Below are 21,054 nucleotides of genomic sequence, written 5' to 3'. Positions count from 1 at the left end.
TGTCTCTATACCTGGCCACTGAGCCATTTCATTTAGAGGTTTTTCTTCCAGTCCATGTGCTCCTGCTGCATTTCCTCCCTCTTCTAGCTGAGAAGCTACAGCATCTGAAGGTTCTTTCTTGAGACCCCACTGCAGGTGCAAGGCTGGCAGCATATGGTACCTTTCGGCCAAGTATACTGGTCCATTTTTGTTTTTCTATTTTTATTTATTTATTTGAGAGAGACAGAGATCACAAGCAGGCAGAGAGGCAGGCAGAGAGAGAGGAGGAAGCAGGCTCCCCGCTGAGCAGAGAGCCCGATGCGGGGCTTGATCCCAGGACCCCGGGATTATGACCTGGGCCAAAGGCAGAGGCTTTAACCCACTGAGCCACCCAGGTGCCCCTACTGGCCCGTTTTTAAAAACTCTTTGAGGACCTCAGGAGTGAAGTGGGATAACAATAATCAGGCGGCGAACCTAGGTAAGGGGACATCTCAAAGAGTTGTGGGGAGCATCCAAGGCACGTAGACTGGGTCTGGCTGGGGGGGCAGGCCGGGGTTGCTCGTGGGTGTACATATCGGTGTTGGTAGATTTAGATACGTGGGAATGGAAAAAAATAAGAAGATCTTTCCCCTCTTTCAAATACTTTATTAGATGTTATAAGTCTCGTGCTTTGACTTTTGAGAAAGGATCCTGTTTGGGGAAATAAACCGTAATATAGTGGGCTGCGCCTCCTACTCCTTTATAACTTAATTCTCATTTCACTTCCCCAAGTACCTGGATGTTGGAGGGAATCTGTCTAGACAGGCAGATAGATGTGGTCCAGTGCCAACACTGTAATGTTGGCTGAAATCCAGCTGGTTGTTTTATTGTTAATAAAAACCTATCTTTTGACTGAGTGGGTGTCAGGCCTTCATCATTATATGGCGCCTGTCAGATTTATCTAGGGACAGAACTCTGAAAAGAGTTTGTGCCTGCCCATGGTTTTGATCCTTTGCCAATATACTCTACTTAAATCTATCAAAACCAGGCAACCTGGGACAAATCCTTATGAATTCCAAGGCCTCATAGCAACAGTGCTAAATTCTAAGATGGAGAGGTTCTCAGGAAGCACATCCTGGTCCGGTGGAAAAAAATCCTACATTAAGAGGGGAGCCAGATGCTAGTTCTGGCTCTGCTTCTGACCTAATTGATAACCCTCTGGCTATAAAACTAGGTCGGGTTAGAATGATCTCTAGAATCCCTTCTTAGAGATTCTAGACTGATTGGTTCTGGTAAGGCTGTGGGGTAACTTCTGGTTCTAATACATAGAAGCCACGGTGTTCTTCCATCTTCTTTAAGACCCTCAGGAGTTGCTTTAAAAAATCTCAAAGACAAGGGACGCCTAGGTGGCTCAGTTGGTTAAGCGGCTGCCTTCAGCTCAGATCATGATCCCAGCGTCCTGGGATCGAGTCCCACATCGGGCTACTTGCTCGGCGGGGAGCCTGCTTCTCCCTCTGCCTCTGTCTGCCTGTGCTCGCTTGCTCTCTCTCTAACAAATAAATAAATTAAAAAAAAAATTCTAAAAAAAAAAAAAAAGAAAAAAAATTGATAAAAAATCTCAAAGACCACAGAGGAGTAGAAAACGGAGCTCCTGAAGACACGTGTATTATTTCTGATCCTGAGACTTCAGAGGAAATGCTACCTTCTCCCTCCAGTCAGGATTCAGATTCATCCTCTACAGTTGCCTAAGAAATAACACAAGTTGACTATGAAGTCTCACACACACACACACACACACACACACACACACGTGCTTCCCTAACCACTCATTTGTAATTTTTTTTAGATGAAACAAAGGATTTGCTCCAGGCTTTTCTTGGTTTTGTGGTAAACAAATCCCATCATACGGATGTTTTTGTCCTGCATCAAGCCTCTCAAGGGAAAACAGGTGGCATTCACTCTAGTCCAGAGAAGGAAGGAAAACCAGCACTTATATAAGAAGAAATTCTTATATAATCTCACATCTATGCTGTCCATATGATGTGACCAAATCCAGTCAGTTGGAAAATTCGTTCTGAGTTCCAAATATCCTAATTGGCCAAGAGCCTCAGAACTTCTCACCAACTCTGAAGGGGGTAGTGTCACTTTGGAACATGAACCCCCAAAATAATGCAGGGTTCTAAATGATGTCTCCTCAACAGGAATGGGCCAATAATGGAAGAGATGTTAAGATTTCCAAATCTGGGTGCTTTGGGTCTTGACCACACATGGGGTGCAGCCCCACAGTGGCCGTCAGGGCTGCTGTGTGTCAAAGAGTATCTTTGGGAGACAAGTGTCTAATGCCAGATTTCTTAAAGCACCTTTCATCCAGAAATGCTCAAAAGAGAATGCTCTGGGTGAAGTTCACAAGGCTAGAAAATCTAAGAAAATCTGAGAACCTGGGGCAGAGTAAATGACATGACTATTCAGAAGGTCCAAGATATTCAGGTAAGCTTTGTGACCAACACAGAGGTTGAGAAGGACTTTCCAGAAAATGAAAATCATTGGCTGACATGTTGTCTTGGTGCCAGAGAAATCTTCACAGCACATGTTGGATGCCCCTCTCGGGGTGTCAGAAGTATGACTAGGGAAATCCTCCTGCTGTCTTTCCGTGGCTAGTTCAGATCACATAATGAACACCGTGTCAGACTACACTTAAATATTGCTGAGAGAAAAAGCTGGAAGTGATATGTATCCTATCTTCTAACTCCTGAACTTTCTTGAAAAGTCTCACGTCTGCTATTTAACCACCTCCAGAGGATTCAGCTCCAAAAATTCAACAGCCCAGATCATCTGCTGAAAAAACCCAAGTGTAAACCAAGTGTTCCAAGAACGGAAACCAGACACTTGTAGATATCCATGGATTCTGACTATTCCCTTCTTGGGGGGAACTCCACATTTCCCTATAACCTAAAGATGATGGTGGGGGGAACCAAAGTGGTTTGATCGCCCTTAGACCAAACCTGATTTCTGCTAGCAGGCACAAGAGCACGTGAGCCTTCCTTTCCCGTCCCCGCTGTGTCCTGAGACTGACCTTGACGAGGCTCATTCCTTAGAAACTTCCTTTAGGACCGATTTTCTTGACAATGGCCGTTTCCTTCCCTACTGTGCCTGTTTCTCAGAATCTGTCCACTGTGCGTGTGTGTCTGTGTGAGTATGTGTGTGTGTGTGTGTGAATGTGTGTGTGCATGCCCACGTGTGCGTGTGCACCCCACCAGAGTCCAGGGCAAAAGTTTGGGAAGTTGGATACAGGAAAGTCATGCTGCTGAAGAGTGTGGCAGCCCCAAGGTCTTGGCAGGAGCTCCTACGTGATAAATATAGAATGAAGTAAAAATAATAAGGGGAAGTCGGGCCATTGATGATGCTATCAGTCCTAGCAGGGTGACACGTCAGCCATTGTGTGTCTCATTTCTCTTCAAAGAACAGCACGAATGGTCATGGAAATTATAAGTCACACCTCTCCGTATTTGGAAAAGCAGATAGTTTCCCTGGCAGTGGGAGTACTAATAAGCTTTCTTGACATTTTGATAGCAATGAAAAAAAAAAAAAAAAAAGGGCAGGGAAGAGTGGGGGATGGTGTGGAGACTATCATATGACCTAGAGCCCTCTGTACCCAGTGTTCTGGCTGGTTGTGCCGTATTTTATTCCCACTCCTCAGGCACAGCTGAACCAGGAACAGCAGAACGCAGCGTCCTGGCAAAGCATGAATGGTGCCCAGTCATGTGCTGCCCTGCAGGGAGAAAAAGCTCCTCCAGAGATGACTATTTAATCTGGCTGAGATGGTCGGCTCCTCCTGGCCTTCCTGTTTGCTCAGTCGTTGTGGACACGAGATTCAAGCTCCCATCTACGTCATTATCCTGTTTAATAGGGAGGGGCGGGCACTTTCCTGCCATTTATCTTTCTGCCCCCCTTAGTTCATCTTCCCATATCCATCTGAAAACTTTTACCAGGTGTCTTGCTGACGTTTCTAGAAAACCATTTCACCTTCCCTGTAGAGAACCAGGAAATCAGACTCCAGAATCCATTTTAAGTTGGCACAAACACTGAATGAGGTACATTTTTGCTCCGGACACTGGGCTCAAGTTCTAGAAGGGCCAAAGGAATAGGTCAGCCTCCCTGAACTTCAGGAGCTCACAGTCTTGAATGGGATATGACAGGTCATACTGAGAGAAATCGGATGACAGAGAACTGGAAAGGGAAACCAGCAGATAGGTTTGGAAAGATAACGCTTCTGGAGAAGGTGGAAGGTAGATTTTGAGGTGGGAGAAGGTGAATGCAGGAAGATCAGTCGAGAAGCAATTGCTGGGCTCCCAGTAGGAAGGCCTGAACTAGGAGAGGCAGTGAGGAGGAAGACGGGGGCCAAGTGGATTGGGTTCCAGGTTGGGAAGAGACTCTGCAAACCTCTGAGCCTCCTATCTTGGGCAGCTGTGTGCGTGCTGTGAACTAAGAGAGATAAAGCAGGAGAAAGGGGTTTTACACTTGGCCAGTTAGAGTAGAAGACACCTATTAGCCAGTTGGAGATATGGGACCGGAGAGCAGAAGTATTTCGGCTGGAGCTATGGTTCTGTATCTGTGTGTTTCCTCTAGAGACTGCGGATGCAAAGAAGAGCAAAGAACAAAGGAGGGATCCCTTTGGAACATGATTAGTGTGTGAAGAAGCAGGTAGATGAGTGGTCTCAGAACAGAGAAGAGAAAAAACCAGAGGTGGAATCATGGGAGCCAAGAGAGCCTCAAGAAAGACCAGATCAATGCCAGAGGCTACTGTAATTAGGGGCCCCTCAAAGAGGATTTATAACTCTAATGCTGATTTCCAATCCTAATTAGAAGCGCAGCTTGGGTAGCCCGTGCATTTGACTTTGTTAAATACTGTTCCGATTCTGGAGCTGGAGGTGGGACTCCTGAATTTTTGCCCCAGCTCTGTGACCTTTTGGCCAGGTGGCTTGGCAAATCATTAACTTCTTGAGCTCGTTTTTTTCTCATTTGTAAGGTGAAGGAGCTGGAGTATAATTGTTTGAAGTTTCCCTGGCTTTGAACTTCTGTGCCCCAACTGTTCTGGCCCTTGGCCAAGCCCTAGCTTCATCTCTAACTGCCACCCTCCCAGGCTCAACCATCCAACTGGCTATAGAATGACTTAGCTCTCTTATCTCTCCTAGATTTGTTTCTCTGTTGACCTTTCCTGCCCTAGAGATAAATATCCTGGAAGCGGGTGGGAGAAAGGGGCGATCTTGAATAGACAAACCCCTTCTCCTGGGTTTTTCTAAGATAGTCAGATAAGCACCCTTCTGACTTTGTGGCCTTAAGGCATCACACCTCCCACCCAGAAGGAGGAGGTCCCTCCACCTTCTTCTAGCCAGACCAATTAACTCTTGATCTGCCTATCAACTCCATGCACTTTTTTTTTTAAAGATTTTATTTATTTATTTGGTGCCGAGAGAGAGAGAGAGAGAGAGAGAGAGAGAGAGAGAGAGAGAGAGATATCACAAGTAGTCAGAGAGACAGGGGGAAGCAGGCTCCCCGCTGAGCGGAGAGCCAGATGTGGGGCTCGATCCCAGGACCCTGAGATCATGACCTGAGCCGAAGGCAGAGGCTTAATCCACTGAGCCACTCAGGCGCCCCAACTCCGTGCACTTTTGAATGAGGGGGTCTGTCTGATGTTAATTTTGCTGTTTCTTCTCAGATGAATGCTAGCCCCCCAAAGCACCAGGATTTTTCAAAATCCAAGCACCTCACCCATTTTTTGCCCCCACTTTCTCATAGCTCAAACTCTGCTGGAATCTAAAGAGGTATATCCAGGAGTCATCAGAATAGTAGGAATAATAATAATATTTTGTCTTGGTCTCTGGAGGGCAATGAATAGTTTCATTATTGCTGTTTGCAGGCAAATACTCCACAAGAGGTTGCAGGGACCATGACTCGTTATTAATTCAGAGAAATACTGCAAGATGCAGTTCTGATATGTCATTGTGAGCAAGAGAAATATCAGCTGTGTATGAATGTATATTTATATGTATTTAATATTATATGATTAGTAAATTAAATAATATAAAATTAATAAATATTGTATTATAAAATATAATATATGTAGAAATACATATATTACATATTTATATGTACTATTATAATATATATATATAAAATAGCATAATTAGAGCAGCACCCAGCCTTGATGGAGAACTGACTGGAGGCTGAGTGGGGAGGGAGCCTAAGTCCAAAGAACCATCCAGCAAATTAATCAGTTGTCACAATAGTTTCCTAAGCCTCCAGCTGTGTTAAGGTACTTGACTTGGATTAACTCATTTCGTTTTCACAGTAAACCCGTGAGCTGGATGCCCTTACCCTCACTCCCATCTTACCCGTGGGAAGTGGAGGCACAAAAGGAAATAATCTATTTATTCTATAGACATGACAAGAATTGTCGTCTTCAGAACTTCGCTATATAATGGAGTTGAGCCCAGTTAGGAGGACACTGTAGTCGAGCTAAGATGGTTTAGCGTTCTGGAAAGAGAACCCTCGTCTCTGACACCAGCAGTGGGGTTTTGGGCAAATGATCAACTGGCCTCCCCGGGCCTGTGTCTTTATCTGTAAAACAGGGAGGTTGGGCCCAGTTATTCTCTGAAGGTCTCTGGAAGTGCGTGTAACCTTCTGTGTGGGAGAGCCCGGGGTGTAGACGCGGACTGTGTAGCTTGCAGAGATAGAAAGTCCAAGGCTGAGAATACCTGTCAGTGCGGGAGGCGTCAGGCCAGCACTGGGTGCGTGCCCCCGACGGTCATGCCAAGCGAGCTCCCCTCCTAAACCCTCACCTCCGTGGGCGGCAGGGAGGACGTCTGGGAAATCAGGGACCACCGTCAGGGGAACTCACCTAGGGTGCTGCCGTTGGCCGGGACAGCGGTCTCACAGCTCCTGGGGCACGTCTGAGGCATTAGCCTGCTGCTTCCCAGGCGGTGGGAGGGTCACTGGCACGGGAGACGAGCAACATCCAGAACGACTCTCACGTGGGATTTCGAGCCGCCTCGCATCAGGCACGGTCCGGTGCCCCACTTCAGGGCCGCATGGAGTCCCAGGGCAGGGACCCAACTCCACATGCCTCCAGCTTATCTGTGCTGATTAGGTCGGAAGTCTCTTGCCTCTCTACTGTTTTCTGTTTCTTTTCTTTCCCTGCTCCGTGGCCGCTGGAATCGTACCGACACCCACCCTCCGCTTCCACGGAACTGGTCCTAACTCTATGACTTCGGATTGCATCCGGGGCTTTCTTACCAGCCATTCCTGGCACTGAATGGGGCCCCAGAGCGAGGGACAAAGACCAGCGCTCTCAGCTCTCTCCCTACTCTAATCACAACACAACCCCAGTGGAGCGACCTCCCTCCCAGATTACTTTGGTGCAAAGAACCAGAATCTTGTTGTCCATAACTGTGACTTTTCTTTAAAGTCACACAACTCAAAAGATGGAAGAAAAGAAACAGATTTTAGGATTATGACACATCCTTAAGTGGTTCCTCAAGCTGGGATAGGGATGCTGTGTGATTTTCTCTTCATGTACGTGAATTTTTGTTAGGAAAAACCCCAAAGCTTGCTAGCATATACATACTCAGCAAAACCACCTCGATCACAAACCCCGCCGTTTCCCTTGAACTTCCCTTACTGCTCACCTGTCTACATGACAGACTTTTTGGATCTCAGAGTTGTCAAGCACAAGAACTTCAACTTGATTCTTAAAAGCATCATCAGGCTCCCTGGGCACTGACTTCTAGGGCTTGATCTCCTTTTCTCTGGTTGAATAGTTGCCCTAAGAGGATTAACAGTAAGAGTAGGACCCCCTCCCAGGTACTGACTAGAGGGGAGCTGCCTTACATAACGCAGCACCCCTGCCCCAAGAGGGGAGGCCCAGGACACAGCACAGGCCTGTGGTTATGGGGCACAGAACAGGGGGAGATGATTAATATACGTCAGTTCTAAAGGAATGAAAAGCACCGGGCTGGCAGATCAGGTCCATGTTTCTAGAGAAGCAAATCACATGTTGGGGGCGGGGGCAGAAATCCAAACAACACCTGCCAAAAATTCCACGAATATGTAAAGTCCCAAACATGCTCCACCCGATAGGCAGCCCCTCCCCCCACAACTGATCATCCGTCCCAGTGACTCAAGTGCATCCAGACACTTCAGTGAAGCAGCAGAGAGATCAGGTTTAGTTTTCCAAGTGCTTGTGATGAATTTACGGCATCCCGACTCCTCTGTGCGCTGGGAAGGAGCGGGCGCGTGGTAATGGCTGCCACCACACCGTGAAACATGACTAACGCCAAGAAATGAACTCTTCCGAGCCTTTGAAAGGCTTCCAAGAATGTCAGCACGTACTGCTTGCCCACTCTCTGCCGAATGCCTACTTTGGCTGTCTGCTTAGTACTGAATGTGCCAGACAGGCCTTCGTACAAAGGGAGAGAGTGTTTTGGGCCCATGAAAGGAGAAGGCAGAGCCTTTCTGCTGTGAATGGTGAGATTCAAGATGTAGGGGGGGAAAGTGGCCAGGTGAGGAGGGGCCTTGAGGAAAGGTATGAATCGAAGACCAAAGAAGAAAGAGGTGGCATCTACCTACAGGTGACAAATTCTTCATAGCTCCCTGCCATCCAGTCTGGAGATGTAGACTACGGCCACCTATACCCATGCTTGATTATCATGGAAAAAATGCTTGTCGAGTCTCCCTGTATCCAAGGACTCCTTGATCGGCTTAGAACAAGAATTTGTAAGCCCTGCCAAGGCGTATATAGTCTACTTTTGTTTCCATTTGAACGCCAGATATTAATGCCATGTGTACCATTGGTTATTTGGGATTTTCTCAGGCTCTTTCTGCCTCTAGTGTATGAAAAGCTTGAGAAATGTCTGGTGTGGCACATCTGAAGGTTTTGGAATATTTTATTCTTTAAGCTGGCTTTAAGAAAGGAAGAAAAGTGTTTCTGTATAGTGAACTCTTTACCAGTGCTACTCATAATTCCTTGGCACAGCATCTGGTGTTAGAGGAAAGAACGCTTCGCCGAGGAGGCAGTCTGATGTCATTGGTGGCAGACACAGGACGTATGTATCTGTGTTTTGTCTGCAACATCTGTTTTTCTCTTTACAGGCTATTGTTCCATTTGTTTTTCGCTCCCTTCCAGGAATCCTGCCTCTCCATAAGAGCAAGGGCTCTCGGTGGTTAAAGGCCTGAGCTAGCATTCTAACATGATGTCCCTCTGTTCTCTTCTTCCTAGAATCTTATGGCAAGGGCCTTATACGACAATGTCCCCGAGTGTGCTGAGGAGCTGGCCTTCCGCAAGGGGGACATCCTGACTGTCATAGAGCAGAACACAGGAGGACTGGAAGGATGGTGGCTCTGCTCCTTACATGGTCGACAAGGCATTGTCCCCGGCAATCGGGTGAAGCTTCTGATTGGCCCCATTCAGGAGACCCCCTCCAGTCAGGACCAGCCTGCTTCTGGACTAATGCACCAGACCTTTGGCCAACAGAAGCTCTATCAAGTGCCAAACCCACACGGTGCTCCTCGAGACACCATCTACCAAGTGCCGCCTTCCTACCAACATCAGGGAATTTACCAGGTCCCCACGAGCCACGGTACCCAGGAACAGGATGTGTATCAAGTACCACCGTCAGTGCAGAGAAGCATTGGGGGAGCCAATGGGCCCCACTTAAGCAAAAAGGTGAGTGAGCGGCCGACTGGATTTGTGTTTCTGCTTACTTGTTTCCATTGCACTCAGAGTGGTAGAAATGTTCCCAGAACAAAAGCTTGAAACTCTCAAGAAGGAAATATATCTTCCAAAGAGTAAGTATACCCAAATACCTGGACTTGGGCATTGGTTTTGCATCATTTTTCCATTCATTGGTCAGCAAAACTTTGTTCCCATGTCATTATAAGTTCTTGTGTCATTCCAGATCATACTGGACCATTAAGTTGTTTCTTTCTGGTAGATCTGCTTTTCGGCCTAGGTTCTATACTCAGTTTCCAGTCTTTTCTGTTTCCTCCTTGAGTGGTACAAGGCACCAAATTTCGCACAAGTACAATGATGCAGAAAGGACTCTTCTTTCGCTAAAAGCTGAATCATGACCCCATTGACCTGGCTGCACAAAGAACCCACCAGAAGTAAATGGAGCAAAGAAGCTGGAAGTGGGTCATGGCAACCAACTTTTCTGTAAAGTTGTTGGTTTCAAGGTTGTCCAATTAAAACACAGGGACACTAGTGAATTTAGAAAAGAGCCATCCTCTTGTCCTTCAAGTAATTCCAGTGGATGAAAACAGTACAGCTAAAATATTTAGGAAACCATTATGTTAAAAAGAAAGGGGGGGGGCGAGGAGGACCTCTTCAGCACTCTGTATAATTCCAGATGTCTCAACAATTTGACATAAATAGAAATTTGTTCATCAAATTCATTTTAAGCATTTAGTATATGTATTTTTTTAAGATTTTTTTTTTTTTAAGTAATCTCTACACCCAACCTGGGGCTCGAACTCACAACCCCAGGATCAAGAGTCACCTGCTCGACCAACCAGCTGAGCCAGCCAGGCAGGCACCCTTCATTTAGTATATTTTTGATGCTTGTGATACAGCGATGAACCAAGGAGTGAGCAAAGCCTTCGTGATGCTTACATTGTAGTGGGGAGATAGGCAAACACTGTAATGTCAGGTGGAAACACCTGGAAAGAAAATAATGTTAGTCAATGTTGGCCAACACCAAGATCAGGTTGACGTAAGCACTACGAGGGAGGGCTTTTCTCTTTCATTGACTGGCAAATTCCAAGGGTCTGCAACAAGTCCTTTGAGGTTTGGTATCAAGAATGGACTGATTTAATGGAATGAGAAATAAGGGAAGACACAGTTAGATACAAGAAGGAGCTTGCTGGCTCCAAGAACACCACATATGCCTGTGTCCTGCCTCGAGAAAATCTGATACAAAGGCTGAATTTACACACTCACGTCAATTACGGAATATCTGTTCTCATGATAATGGAATTCTCTGTTGGACAAAAAATGGGAGGGAGAGAATCACTGTTGGATTCCTTAAAATAACAAAACCAGGAATGTATTTTCAAATCACCTTTTATACAAAAGGTACATATGACCAACCATTGCTCAAGAGCGCCTGTGTTGCATAAGCCAGGCGCATGCATGCGAGGAGGAATTCCTCAAGAAGTGGTGACTTGTTTTGCCCAGGATGATGATCACTGTCTGGTGGCAAAGTGACTCCGTCATGACCTTTCAGAGTCCTTCTTACCCCAGGGACTTCAGATTCAAAGGGAAAGCCAAACCAAGCCTCTGTCTCCAGAGGAAAAAAAAAGAACAGTTGAAAGGTGTAACTATAAATAAATAACTTCTCTCATTCTTAGTCCTGGTTGTTTGCACCTTAAAAATAGCTCTCCCTCCTCGGAGCTCGTGTGAGGCAGACGAGGGAGACCAGAACAGGAAATGCTTGGCTGAAAGGTGGTGGGCTCTAAACTTTCATCACAGTTTATTTTGGCACAAGGTGACATGTTTTCCTTTTTAGACTCAACCTTTTTAGTTCCAAGTCTGAAAAGTACTTCGGACTTCTTCCCATTTTATGCGCTGTCACTGTATGGCAGATTCGCTCCTTGACCCTTGGTCCTTTTCAAGAGGTCAGACTTGGACCACACCTTCCCTTAGATGGAGGTTGGAGTGTGCGCTTGAACTCAATGTTTTGTTTGTTTGTCTAATTCTAAAATCAGTGAAACATTTTATGTTTACCCAAAGGTAGGTGATTCCTATTGGAGGAAGCCCTTCCGAACTAGACCTCTGCCAGCCTTTACAGGGGGGACACTTTACCAGAACTGAGAAGTAGATAATGCCCGCAGTGCTAAGCTTTGAGCCAGGGGGGTCCGAGGTGGTAACTTGGTGGCAAGGATGGGAAGGGCAGGACAGAATGGTCCTGGCTCCTCCGGGCTCAACACCAAGTGTTCTGCAGGATATCCAGACCTCACCTTGAAAGTCATCTGAGTGCCTCTGGTCCCCTAGGCTGACCCCCTCCATCATGTCTGCTGGGCCACTGGCTCAAACCCCCATGGGTATGAGGAGGAAAAACCTCTTCCTTCCTTTCCTCTCCCTCTCTTCTCTCTCCCCCTCCCTCCCTCTCCTGCTTGCTCTCATTGTTGTGCTTTCTCCCTCCCCATTTCTTTCACTTTCACCTTCTGTCTGTCTTTCCTTCTTCCTTCCTCCCTCCTTCTTAGTGGAGATGGCTTGGCCGCTAAGAAGTCATGTTAACCTTCTAGATAACAGTTGTTTAAAAAACTTCTATCAACGGGCGCCTGGGTGGCTCAGTGGTTTAAAGCTTCTGCCTTTGGCTCAGGTCATGATCCCAGGGTCCTGGGATTGAGCTCCACATCGGGCTCTCTGCTCCAAGGGGAGTCTGCTTCCTCCTCTCTCTGCCTGCCTCTCCGCCTACTTGTAATCTCTGTGTGTCAAATAAATAAATAAAATCTTTAAAAAAAAAAAAAAAACTTCTATCAACATCTTCCTCTGTGAAGGGAACTTCTCAGTGGGTGAGAATCACACTAATGACTTAAGCCAAGGCCCGAAGAGTTCATCTCAGTACAGCAGTAATCGGGCAGGCTTTATGGGTTTTTGTTTTTGTTTTTGTTTTGTCTTCAGGCTTTTTTTTTTTTTTTTTTTTCAGTTCTTACTGTAGCTGACTTAGTGAATAGCGCTGTACCCATTTTTCTGCTTACTTTCCTTTCTATAAAATGGTGGTAAGCCCAGGACTAGACATTTCTGGAAGGTTAAGCTGTAGTCCTTACAAGCTATTGAAGAAGAAAAGTAAGAGGCGGTGGATCTTGTCCTAAAGCATGAAAGTGTAGTTTAAAATTTTTAGAGACATAAGAGTCATTTGGAGAGGTAGGGAAGGTGAGCTGAAATGCAGATCTCCAGGCCTTTCCCACCCGAAATTCTAATCCTGGGGCCTGGGAATCTGCCCTGGAGTGAGCTCATTGGCTAGTTCCGGGGGGGGGGGGGGTGACCCAGGACTGCATTCTGAGAACCTATTGTGAAGTGACCATGATGGGGATTTGGATATGTTCCAATCTGATTGTGATCCGGGACTTTCCATAGTTAAAGATTCCCTTGATGTAGCTACGGGCTGTGGGCTTCGGGAGTTTTATCTGCCACAGTTTTTTCCATGAATGAATCATATAGGAGGAAAAAAAAAATGTCTGCCTTCTATCACTTTGACTTTGCTCTTTGGGAAAGTGCAGCTTCTACCACCTAAGACACCTGTCCTCGTCCCAATCCCACTAAGTGCCATGCATCACTCATTATATCAGCTGTTAGAAAAAGAAAGAGAATCATGTCATCCCCACCCTTTTATGAAACAAGACAGCGTGAGTATTGTGCAAAGAGCATGGGCTCTGGGGTTAGGCTGGCCCCTGGCTCTCTTCCTTCATAGCTGTCAATCCCTTGGCAAGTTCCTCGACTTCCCTAGGCTTTGATTTCCCCATCTGTAAAATGGGAACAATCCCAACCACCTCACAGAGTTCTTGTGAGAATTCAGTGGAACGACATGCAGGAAGGACCTAGCCCAGGGCTTTACCACGCGGGGGGGGGGGGGGGGGGGGGAGGGGGGGGGAGGGACACCCTTTGGTGGGGGTGTGGCTTAGTTCGTCTCCTCTCCCTTGTTTGTCCTTCCTTTCTCAGAGTTTGTTTTGAAGGGCCTCAGCCCTGTTTGTGTTTCTGACTGTGCATCAGATATGCAAATATTTTACTGCTAACACAGGGGCTGTTCCTTGGAGTGCGTGGCTCTCTCTCTCTCTTTAGTTCTGTAGGAACTTTGCACAGAGTGGAAAAGAACTGACACCTTTCTTAACTTCACTGGTCAATTTCACTGGTCTTTTGCCCTGTGGGTTCTGGATGCAGTGCTGTTTTATCCATTAGGCATTACGGGACAGAATGCCCAGGGATGTTTGAGAGCCCCCCTCCCCCCCCAAAAAATTTTTGACTCCAAAGTAGGAAACACAAAAACTGAAAAATGTAATTAATAAACATTTAGATAAATGTGTAGGAAACAACTATCATGTCTGCCTCATTAATTGCTACATTTAGAGCTCAGAGCTATTTTATTACACTTGAAAACAATTTGTAGGTTAGATTCTTCTTCCTTTGCAAGGATTTCTAAATATGCCCTGGGATTGCCAAGAACTCACAGGCAATTTTAAATTAACTGAGTTACTCGCAGTCCAATCATTTGAAAAGCTAAATTATGTCTATGTTTTAACGATCTCGATTCTTTAAAAGCAAAAATTCTACTTACTAAGGGGCTGTGGCTAAGAGTGGAGCTCCCAAGGGTCCAAAAGCTGAAGGGCCTCAAAGGTCTGAAAGAGCCTCATTTTTCTACTTCAGCGGTCAGTAAAAACTGGCACCTGAGTTCATCCGTTCTGTGCCTTGATCCGCATGGAGAATGATACGTGTTTCTCTGATTATTTTTTGGACACGTCACTTTTATTCCTACTGATGGAACTGAGTTTGTTTTGCATCCTTCTGACGATCAGTTTTGAGTGAAGTGATAACCTCCATTAGGGCAGGCAGGAACTGGGGCTGTCCTTTACACGTGGCATTTCCATGTGTGGCATTTCCCACTGTAGGCCACACACAGCAAAGTGGCAGCACATGGATGACAGCCAACGAACACGGATCACAGCCACTGAACGAATGAACGAGGCAGCAGCAAGAAATGAAGCATCTGATTTGCGTTGACCTTTGAGTAAACTGAAAAGTGGTTCTGATCTTATCACCCGTCAATCATCACACATGGTTCAAATCTTATCATCCAGCTCATTTCCATCTCTTGATGTCTGTCAGATTCTACTCCGTAGTTATCCCCCTAAGAAGGGAGTTGGGGGAGCACCTGGGTGGCTCCGTGGGTTAAGCCTCTGCCTTCGGCTCAGGTCATGATCCTAGAGTCCTGGGATCGAGGCCTGCATCAGGCTCTCTGCTCTGTGGGGAGCCTGCTTCCCCCCGCCTCTGTGTGTCAAATAAATAAATAAAATCTTTAAAAGAAAAAAAAAGGAAGAAGAAGAAGGGAGTTGGGGAATGCCACCATCTCTTTTCTATAATCATAACTATCTCTACACAACAAGTGAGCATTCAAAGCATGACTGATGTAAAGTTCAGCGTGTCTGAGAACCTACCTTTTATTATTTATTTTTTTAAAGATCTATTTATTTATTTGAGAGAGAGTGCACATGAGCATGGGGTGGGGGGGGCAGGGCAGAGGGAGAGGGAGAGAGAATCTCAAGCAAACTCCCCCACTGAGTGCGGAGCCCCCTGTGGGGCTCAGTCTCACAACCCGGAGATCATGACCTGAGCTGAAATCGAGTCCGACGCTTAACCGAATGTGCCACCCAGGTACCCAAGAGCCTACCTTTTATGCATTTTTCCCAATAGTCACAAGATTAGCTGACTCTTCCGTGGTCACAGAGAGAGGAGAACGACACTATTTTTACTGGAGAGCAGAGCTTCCTCTGCATATTCTGTGATTTACCTAGAATGACTTTTCTTCCCCATTCTTTTTTTTTTTTTTTTTAGATTTTATTTATTTGACAGACAGAGATCACAAGTAGGCAGAGAGGCAGGCAGAGAGAGAAAGAGAGGGAAGCAGGTTCCCTGCTGAGCAGAGAGCCTGATGCGGGGCTCGATCCCAGGACCCTGAGATCATGACCCAAGCTGAAGGCAGAGGATTTAACCCACTGAGCCACCCAGGCACCCTTTCTTCTCCATTCTATCTGTAAACCCTTACCATACTTTAAAGCCCATGTCAGTGTTCATCTCCTCTGTTAAGCCTTCCCATCTGCAACCCAGCCATTTTCTCTCCTCCTCCATTTTCTCCCCCAAAATATGTTACCCTCTTCACTTAATCTCAAGGGAAGCTCATGGGTTCATTAAAACTGCAGTGGCCATTAGATGGGTATGATGGGGTAGGCTGGGGTGGCACTCAGAAAGCTCTACATTTATCTAGACCCCATGACATCATCTTGAAAGACCATGTCCTACCTTCCAAATTGGGACACAGCCAAATGTTAGGAGGAAATGATTAAAAGAGTTTCACCAGGTCTTCCAAGCCCATTCCTGAAAGGTAACATAAGAACCAGAAATAGATTTGCTATAATATCTGTACCTTCTTAGACACTGAGTCATCACGAATTACACACATATGGACAGACACGCACACACGCGCACACACCCCCTCACCCAAAGTCATGGGTTAGAGAACAGAGGACTTCCCTTGTTGGGATTTGAAGGATTGTGAAATCTGGTTGTCCGGAGCAACACTCAGTTACCAGCCAGCTAACTGTTATATATTCACAGTATGATTTGTCTACCAACAAGTAAAAATAGATTTAGAGGAAATGAAAGCTCCCCGAGAAGATAAACTCTGACTACACCTCACTTTCCTTTGTTCCCTTCCTATGCACACACACAGACCCCTTGAAAATAACAGGGAGAATCAGAGTTGGACAGGGCACAGAGGACGTCTGGTTTCTTCACTTATAAACTCCATAAAGTAGGACTATGTTTCAGAATCGTGCGTCTCTCCATAAAGATAATCTGAATTTAAATTATTTTCCCCCTCAATACATGGCTTTTGGGGCTGTGTGGAGAAGTGAACGTTCATTTAAATTCCTCACCCTCAAGAGTCAAGATGCATTCTCCAGCTTACACGGAACTGGAGGTCCTTGAGCACTTAGGGGCAGGACTTTATGAGCTCACTTTGAAAATGAGAAGTCTGTCCTCCCAGCGGAGCCACCCACGCCAGGGGAATGAGCAAACGGGAACACCTCCCTAAAAATGTACAAAGCTCTTTTTTGTTTGGTCAATGCCAAGGCCGCCTCACTCGGTCGCGGTTTGTCATAAAGCTCACAGATAGTGCGTATTTCTGAGAGTGCATCAGTAACTTCTTGTCAACCCACACCAGAGCAAACCGAAGTAATCGTCCTTCCTTCTTCAATGATTTCATGCTGAGTGACTGCCCTTATCAGGGCGATTGGGTCGGATGTTTTGTGTGGTGTGATAGCTGGCTGAGTGGATAATGCCGAATGAGGGAGGGAGAAAAAAGAAAACATCTATTTATTTGATTTGATGACAAAACTCAGCCTTCATATTGGTGAAACATAATGTGCCTTTAAAAGCAGGCTTGTTTGAGTACGTTGTGGAAAATGCAGAGCGAGATCCTATCAGGAGTGGGCTTGGTTCTGAATAGTGCCGTACCCGGTTGTCCAGGTGGACTTCTAGAAAGGTATGCTGCTCCTGCTAAGGAATCATGGTGTGACTCACTTAAGTCAGTGTGTCTTCTCTCCAAGTTCTGTGTAACTCTGGTAACATGTGACGAGTACCAAGGGACTCGTTAAAGCGACTCCCGAGTAGGTTGATTTTTGAAGCAAGGAATCTTCAGCCATGCCATAATCACCTCTGATTTGTTTGAGTAGTTTTTCTTGGGTTTTCTTCAAGCGGGGTATGCTTAAACCAGTGGTTTATCATACCAGTCATTTATTTTCCAATTTACCACCAATTGTCTGTGTAGCCCTTCGCAAGCTATGAAGTTACTCATTTTTCACGATAGTTTTAGGACGAAAGCGGGGGTAACCCGAAAGTGCTCTGGGGTCCTAGCTCCATGTTAGGGACCTTGTATCCATAATCTCATCTGATCTTCTCAACAGCTTCATAAGGAACAGGGGGTGTTCCTTACACCCCCCTCTCTTTACAGGGGAGGGATCCGAGGTGTGAGAGGTGAGTTCACTTGCTGAAGGACATACCTCTGGGAAGAGGCGGCCTTGATATTTGAACTCAAGTCTTTCTGACTCTGAAGCTAATGATTTTTACATCCAGGCTAATGGTTGATGTTGCCAAGTCCTAAAATAAGAGGGCTTGTTTAGGACGTTTCATGAGCAATTCCAGCTCATCACAATCCTGGGTGCTAAACAGCGTCGTCTTGGCCAGGAAGAATTAAAGTCACTTCAGAAGGCTCCCATCCAAGCTGGAGAGCAGCCCCTATGCTGAGGGAGTGGGGGTTGAGGAAGGTGGAAATGCCCGCCACCCAGCAGCAGTGGTCTGTTTCATGGCAGGCTGATCCGGAAGTTCCCAAGCAGATGATTAAGGTGATGTGAAGACCTCGCTGTGTTGGCTTTCTCTACCATGGCAAGCACCATCTTTTCAAATGACTTCCACTTGGTCCAGATGGATAAGTTCATTTAACCAGACACCGTAGCCTCCCCTTATCCACAGTTGTGTTCTCATGATTTCAGTTACCTACGGTCAATCAGGGTCTGGAAGCAAATGATCCTTCTTCTGACATACGGTCAATGTCTGTGTCACTCACTCACTTCCCTTCATCACGTAGGCATTTTATCATCTCATGTCATCACAAGAAGGGTGCATACAGTACAGCAAGATATTTTGAGAGACCATGTTCACATACAGTGTATCATTATAATTGCTCTATTTTATTACTGTTGTTAATCTCTGACTGTGTTGAATTGATAAATCAAACTTTACCATAGGTATGTATGTGTAAAGGGAAAACACGTAGTATATATAGGGTTCTGTACTAATCACAGTTTCAGGCATCCCCTGAGGGTCTTGGAACATACCCCCACCATGGATGAGGAGAGATTGCTGTCTAGTTAAATCTCCCAGAATGGGCTTGCCAGGGAAAGGGGCACCCCCTAAATTTAAGATACCCAGATTTCAAGTTTTGCTTCCCAAACAAGGAAGTGAGTTTCTCTGTGAAACCAGAAAAGTAGTAAACTTCTAATCTGTCTTGCTAATGTAAGCAACGGGACATTGACAAAAGTAGGTAGGGGTGGACCTCGGGACCCAGCAAACCAGGTTCTTACTTACTTCTCTGCCATTAACCAGCTGATTAACCTCTCTGAACTCCAGTTCCCTCAACTGTGAAATGGGGAGCAGGGTTGAATTATCTCTAATGGTCTTTGCTAAAATTTTATGATCCAGATATCCTTTTCTGATTCTTTCCCAGAGTCACTTGAAAAGTTTAGTAAAACTGCTTGATCTCAAGATTCTTAAAAAAAAAAAAAAAAAAAAAAAAAAGACACTCAGGCATTGATCTAAATTTCAACTTGACCCCGTAAGTTTTGGCCAATCTTCGTACTCCTCCTGTAGGATGCGGTCCGCCTTCCCATCTGGAAACCGCAGTCGCCTCCAGCAGATGGAGCGGTGGCGATAGAAGGCAAGGAGCGGGAGGAACGAGGGGGGAGGGGTGGGGGTGGGGAGAGATGCTGAGCCAGCTCGCAGCCCCATCCCTGTACCTGAGAACACGTCCCACAGAGGAGCAGCTTCTTCAAGAGAACTATCTTCCCTGCTTTGGTACCAAAAGCTACGAAAACGTTTCCTCCTAGAACTTGTTATTTTTCTGTCCATTGTCCTCTGTTTAATCCTCTCGGATATGGCAGAAACCCTTGTTGGGTCAGGTGTCTCTGGAAGCAACAGCCGTGCCCGCAGCACCACGTTCTGCCACGTGATGGGTCTGTCATCTCAGCCACTGCGTCCTGTCTCCCAGGGAAACCCTGCGGGGTCTCCTGGTCAGGAGGAACCCAGAGCTCCCAGCATTTGGGTCCAGAAATGCTCGTGCCTTCCCCCCCTTTCCACAATCACAGCCCCTTTCGGCTGGTCTATGGGCATCCAAACTCCATTCCAAAATCCAGACCTCGTGCTTAGTGTCCTGTTGAATTTATTTGGGCATCCAAAGAGCCCAAACGCTGGTGCCTTTTATAGTTCTCCAAGAACATCTCGGTCCATGGGATTTTAAAAAAAAAAAAAAAAAAAAAAAATGACTTCGCTGGACCCAGCTCTGTCACCACGGGTCCCATTCAGCTTTGTGCAGAGAACGACCTCAACCGTGGCAGGAGCCCAGACGTCATTCCCCGCCGTGCTCTTCCACATTAAACGCTTCGAGCTGCTCTTTGACGCTCGGTCACTCCATAACTAAATATTGCTTTAGCACTTGCTGCACAAAGAGCTTCCTGAAAGCAGTAGGGGAGGCGTGCTGGAGGCTGGACAATCGGGGCACTGTTTCCATGGAGTGGTTTGCCTCCCGAATGCTGTGTCTAATGAAAGTGACCCAAGAGCCCTGTTCCACTTCGGAGCCTTCGGTTGTGACTTTTTCCTCATTTGGAGGAAAAAAAAAAGAGAGAGAGAGAGAGAGAGAGGCTGACCATGATTTCGATGGGGCGAGCGAAAGGCTGAGTTCTAGCCTAAAAATCAGACAGCGAAATGTCTTTGAAGGAAAGTAAATCACCGCCCAAGAACAGAGGGGGAGAGACCACGATGAGCTCAAGAGAAGCGTTAGGAACGGTAAGCCACGCACTTGGCCCACGAGGGTGTATTTTCCGGGCCAGACTCGGTTTTCATTATATTGTTGCTACGCGCACAGTAAATGAGCTCACTGCTACACCCAAGCTGGGCAGAGAGCATTTATAGAGAATTAATAAACCCAGTGGAGGCAACATGTGGCTTTTCCTCTGGTCATAGAAAAGAAACTAGCAATCTTCGATCTTAAACAGACGAACCTCTGTAACTTCGCTGTTTCTGAAAGCTGGATCCCAGTTCTAACGGGCAGGCAGTGATAATAGTGATGTTTCTCTTCCTAAGGGTTTTTCTTTAAAGGGAAAGGGTCACACAGTTCATAGGCTTTAAGACAAAGAGGTTATTATAAGATCTAATAAACACCATGGTGGCTCTCTGAATGCTTTTTAAGGGCATTTATATGAAATGAGTTCTTTCCAGCGGGCAGTTTTTGAAATCTAAATTCTCCTGTTAATGCATGAAATCCAGAGATAGTATAAATTAAACTGGGGGGTTAGGGAGATTAGAGATAGACAGGAAGCGATCTGATTTTACTTTCCGCCGATGCCAAGAAAAATGCAGATGGCCGACTGCTGGTCGGTGAGGCCTACTTCTGAATTCAGACAATCTTAGGTACTGTTAATGGCAGAGTTATAAATCTGGACTGTAGTTATTACGGTACGGTGGCACTTTTTAACTTCTCATAAATGACTCATTAT

The 21,054-nt window shown here is 46.1% G+C and overlaps 1 protein-coding gene across 1 annotated transcript in view; it reads left to right on the top strand.

The window, feature by feature from the left end:
• Positions 1 to 21,054, top strand: part of NEDD9 (neural precursor cell expressed, developmentally down-regulated 9) — a 48,423-nt gene that overhangs the window by 10,533 nt on the left and 16,836 nt on the right. The window contains exon 2 of the mRNA XM_080807208.1: positions 9,233 to 9,679. Coding sequence (XP_080663334.1) covers positions 9,233 to 9,679 — 447 coding nt within the window. The remainder of the gene's footprint in view (positions 1 to 9,232; positions 9,680 to 21,054) is intronic.

Source organism: Martes martes (assembly GCF_963455335.1).
Source record: "Martes martes genome assembly, chromosome: 6".
NCBI classification, from domain to species: domain Eukaryota; kingdom Metazoa; phylum Chordata; class Mammalia; order Carnivora; family Mustelidae; genus Martes; species Martes martes.
This window is presented reverse-complemented; position numbering and strand designations above follow the sequence as displayed.